Source organism: Tupaia chinensis, unplaced genomic scaffold, assembly GCF_000334495.1.
Source record: "Tupaia chinensis unplaced genomic scaffold, TupChi_1.0 Scaffold000044_1, whole genome shotgun sequence".
Lineage (NCBI taxonomy): Eukaryota > Metazoa > Chordata > Mammalia > Scandentia > Tupaiidae > Tupaia > Tupaia belangeri.
Window position 1 is genome coordinate 1,916,330 of NW_006159500.1, and position 4,168 is coordinate 1,920,497.

Here is a 4,168-nt window from a genome sequence, read left to right on the forward strand (position 1 = left end):
AGGTTCACTTGGTTTAAAAGGCGCCAAAGAACCATATGGTTTTGGCAAATGAAGAGCGGCTTCTGCTTCTGGGATGTAGGCATTAGGGCGCTGCTCTGCAGTCGTGTAAACACCATTGGGCAGCTGGCGATTATCTGCTTCCAAGAATTCCTGCAAAGAACAATTTTTCCTTTTCAGTTTTCTGAAACTCTGGCACAGCCCCTCTATTCTTGGGTCTCAAAAGACACAGCTGGGTCTGAGCAGGCTCAGGCTGAGCTGGCGGACACTTCCCAAAGGGATGGGAGGGTAGGTGGATGAAGCCACTATACACACATGTGGTTATCTCATCGGAATGGGCTGTATTACTCAGGCATTAGTTACACTGTTCTTGTGTTTTAGGGTTTATAAAAATCTGGTGAATTCTAAATATTCTATAATCCAACCTTAATATCTGTCATCAGGACCTAATTATCTCCATGTTTTTGACAAAGGCAGGATAATATATTTCCTTTGGTAAAAAAACTGATGAGCAAATGTAACAATGGAAGAAATAAGGAAAGGAGTAAAGTGGAACCAGAGGTGAAGAATGGCCAGCAGTTTGCTTTGAGTCCCGAAGTCCTCCAGATTTGACCTCTAGAAATAGAGTAATTTCTTACAGCACAAAAAAGAACTCTACATGATGGAGACAGATAAATGACAGCAGAACACCACAGATACAGTCTGAAAGCTGTAGAAGGTGTGGAAATTACAAATCAGACATTGTATTCAGATATTCCCAGTGCTTATTTGGAACGCAGCTTTTTCTTGGGTTAGGGAGTGGACAGAGATCCTTTTGGGGACATCCATTGGACAGTTTGAGTGAGTTCCAAGTCTGCAGGATGTAATGGCCTTGGAAAGAGATGCAGATTCCCTCCTAAGACTACTAGAAGGTCATGGGGGTAGATAGAACTGGGCAGGTGCCTAACTTTTAGGTGGAGTCAGGGAAACCTAGACTTCAGCTGGTGGTGGGAGAAGAGTGGCCTTGATACCTAGGATACACCTTAGGTGCAGTGTCTGAAGACTGTGCCAACCATAAATATGGCTAGAGGCCTCACCATATGCTGTGGAGGCCATAGCAGATGAACAGGGAAGGGTCAGATGTGGTCTGAGCAATGGTGTGAGGACAGAGAGGGAGACCTATAGAGAAAGCCAATGCCAGTCTGGTTATTCTCCTGCTGGTGGAAAGGCATGATGTTCTGTCACACCAGCCCAGGGTGTCTTACTGTGGGGAGAGACTAGATGCTTGCCAAGTGTTCTTTGAGGGATATGATGGCACTCTGGACTACCGTTCTTTGACTTGTCTGTGTACTATCTTAGACAACACTTTTTCCAGTTACTATTGGGATTGTATGTTGGGACTATAAGAACTCATATACTATGGATTGACCTCTGAAAATGGCCCTTCTTGGCATACTTTATAAATATGTCATAGAGCCGAAGCTTACCCGAGACTTTTCAGCAATGGCCAAGGCATACATTTCTTCATCTCGAAGTACTTTCAACCATTCTCTCTCAATCTCTTTATTGAGTGGCAGTCCCTTTTCTATCCTAGAATTGCAAGAGAAGATGAATTCTTCTTTCTCTCTGACTTCCTTTTGGAGTTCAAGGGTCAGGGCTTGTTTCATGGACAACTCAGCAACAAGAGCCATCATTTTTTCAGTAGCATCTTTGATCCTTTTCTGATAGCCGTTCATCTGGAATTAAAGAGCCCAAGACTTAATCTATGCATGCATTCCATGAAGACTTGAAGAAAATGGTTGGTTGCTGGCTGGTAGAGGGCATTTTTACCCTAAGGAAGGTTTAACAAGGAATTCATAGAAACAACCTCATAGTTGAGCCCCACACCTTGGTTACATAAATAGAGACAAGGAGAGAAAAGAAAAAAGATTTATAGCACTGAGTGGAATAGTTTAGTGCCATTTTTTTTTTTTTTTTGGTTTTGCCACATGGTGTGTGCACTTGCTGGAGAGAGACACAGAGAGGGGAAGTGAGAAACCACTCTTCAGGGGGGGATGGTCATGCTGCAATCCCTTCTCCTCCATTCTCCTCTCAGGATTTTGGGCACATGTGCTGGGCGAGATTATCAAGCCACTGGATCTGGGACTTGAACCATGTGGGAGTCCAGCACCTTAACCACCATGCCACCTGCTGGCCCCCCTAGTGACTATTTTTAAGAGGTGAGGAGGAGGAGGGAAAGTGTGTTCTTGATGTTTAAGTTCTGGCCTAATTTTGCCATATTATTAGTTTGCTACTTATCCAGGAGAAAAAAATTGGTAGAACAACAAAAAAAGTACCTAAAAGTTAATTTCTGTTGATATAAAATTATGGCAGTTTCCATTTTTAATGGAAACTATCACTTCACTGTATTTGCATTATTGATCATAAATCCTGGGAGCATCATTTAGTTAGAAGCAAGCATAAGTTAAGCTGGGTAAGTTTGGTCAATAATTTATAATGAAAGATGTTCCTGGTGTTTTGGTTTTGTTTTGCCAGAAGGTGCTTGCACTTAGGGGAAGAGAAAGAGAGATAGAGACAGACAGACAAGGAAAGCACCCCCCCACCCCCACCCCATGGTATGATTACACTGCAATCCCTTCTCCCCCATCTCTTCCTCTTTCCAGGATTTTGGGGATGCACGCACATGTGCCTGGCATGTTTCTCAAGATGCCAGGTCCAGGATTTGATCTGCATAGTTGGCCATGTGGAAATCCAGCTTATGTTCCCACCTGGCCACCAGGCTGGCACTCTTCTAGTTTTTTCTTCAGCCTTTTTATGCCAGTTTATTTAGCATCATTGAGTTAAAAGATAGGACTAACAGGAGAAAAATGATTTCAAAAGGCAAGAAAGAAGTAATTGAATTGGTTTCAATAAGCTCTCTGGCTTAGAGAATAAAGCCTTTTGGTGTGGGCCTAGCCATGGTGGAGTGACAACATTCACTAACCTACCTCACTGTATTCTGTTTACATATCATGTCTCACTACTGACATCATATTATAAATCTACCTATTTAATTACAGTCTGTCATCCCATAAAAATGCACTCTGAAAGAGCTCACAAGGACTGTTCATTTCACTCATCATCATATTCCCAGTGACCAGAATGGTGCTTAGAATATAAGAGGGACCAAACAAAATTAAAATCAAATGTTTTCTAAATGAACAAATGAATGAGTTCTTAGTCTATCCATTACTCTTTGGGACCAGGGTAAATTGGGATATGAAAATGAGCTTCCCTAAACTATCTACATGAACATCTTCCTCTCCTAAAAGAGCATATGTTGGCCATATGAGGGAACTTCGAAAAGGTCATGGAAAATAGAATTACAGTATCGGTTTATTTTGGTACTAGAAAGAAATCCTCATAGGTTTTCTTTATACTACACATTTCCCATGGACTTTTTGAAGAACCGCCCCCATACATGTACCAGCTTAGAGAAATGTTGTTGCTTAGAGAAATGTTACCTGCCTCTGTCAATATGATAACTTATTATATACAAAATTTGTCCCCTAAAGAATAGGAAATATAAGTTTTTATGACTCTTCTATACTGAAATAATTTTTAGGAAACATATATTGAATACAAATGACTACCGTTTAAATGATCCTTAATGATCATCTTAAGTTTCTTTAATCCGTCACTGCATACTTTAGTGTATATATTTATGTGTAACTGCCTAACTTCAATTCTCCAATAAATAAATAAGTAAGTAGGTTATTGTTTTGGGCTGCTCTGTCTTAGCTGAGGTTTCCTGTAAGGCGCCCCTAAAAGACCTCTCCCCTCGTGGCACCAAAGATGGCGCCTAGCGGAAGTCCTCTAGGCCTTACTTAAGTAAACAACTATACGGAAGTGGGCATAGCGGTGACGTGGTATGCACATGATCACCACGGGAACAGTACATGCAACCAATCCTCACCCGAAGATTAGTTTCCGTGCACGTGGACAATGAACTGATTGGCTAGGGGCCCTATATAAGGCCCCGGGGGTTGGGGGAAAAAGGAGAAGAAGATTGTAAGAAGCCTGGGGAAATAAAGCGTTCCGGAGAAGACCTTGTCAGTGGCATCATTGAAGCGACAAGTGGTGGCCCGTACGGGGACCCCTCAGAAGGTCAGAACTCCGACACTCCAGGGCAGTCAACTGGTAAGTCTCTCAA

The 4,168-nt window shown here is 42.2% G+C and overlaps 1 protein-coding gene across 1 annotated transcript in view; it reads right to left on the reverse strand.

Annotated features, from left to right (window-relative positions):
* The window catches only part of CCDC146 (coiled-coil domain containing 146), a 169,552-nt gene that overhangs the window by 281 nt on the left and 165,103 nt on the right, over positions 1 to 4,168 (reverse strand). Inside the window, exons 18-19 of the mRNA XM_027773352.1 lie at positions 1,464 to 1,712; positions 59 to 150 (exon numbers count right to left, since the gene is read on the reverse strand). Of these exons, the coding sequence (XP_027629153.1) occupies positions 59 to 150; positions 1,464 to 1,712 (341 nt within the window). The remainder of the gene's footprint in view (positions 1 to 58; positions 151 to 1,463; positions 1,713 to 4,168) is intronic.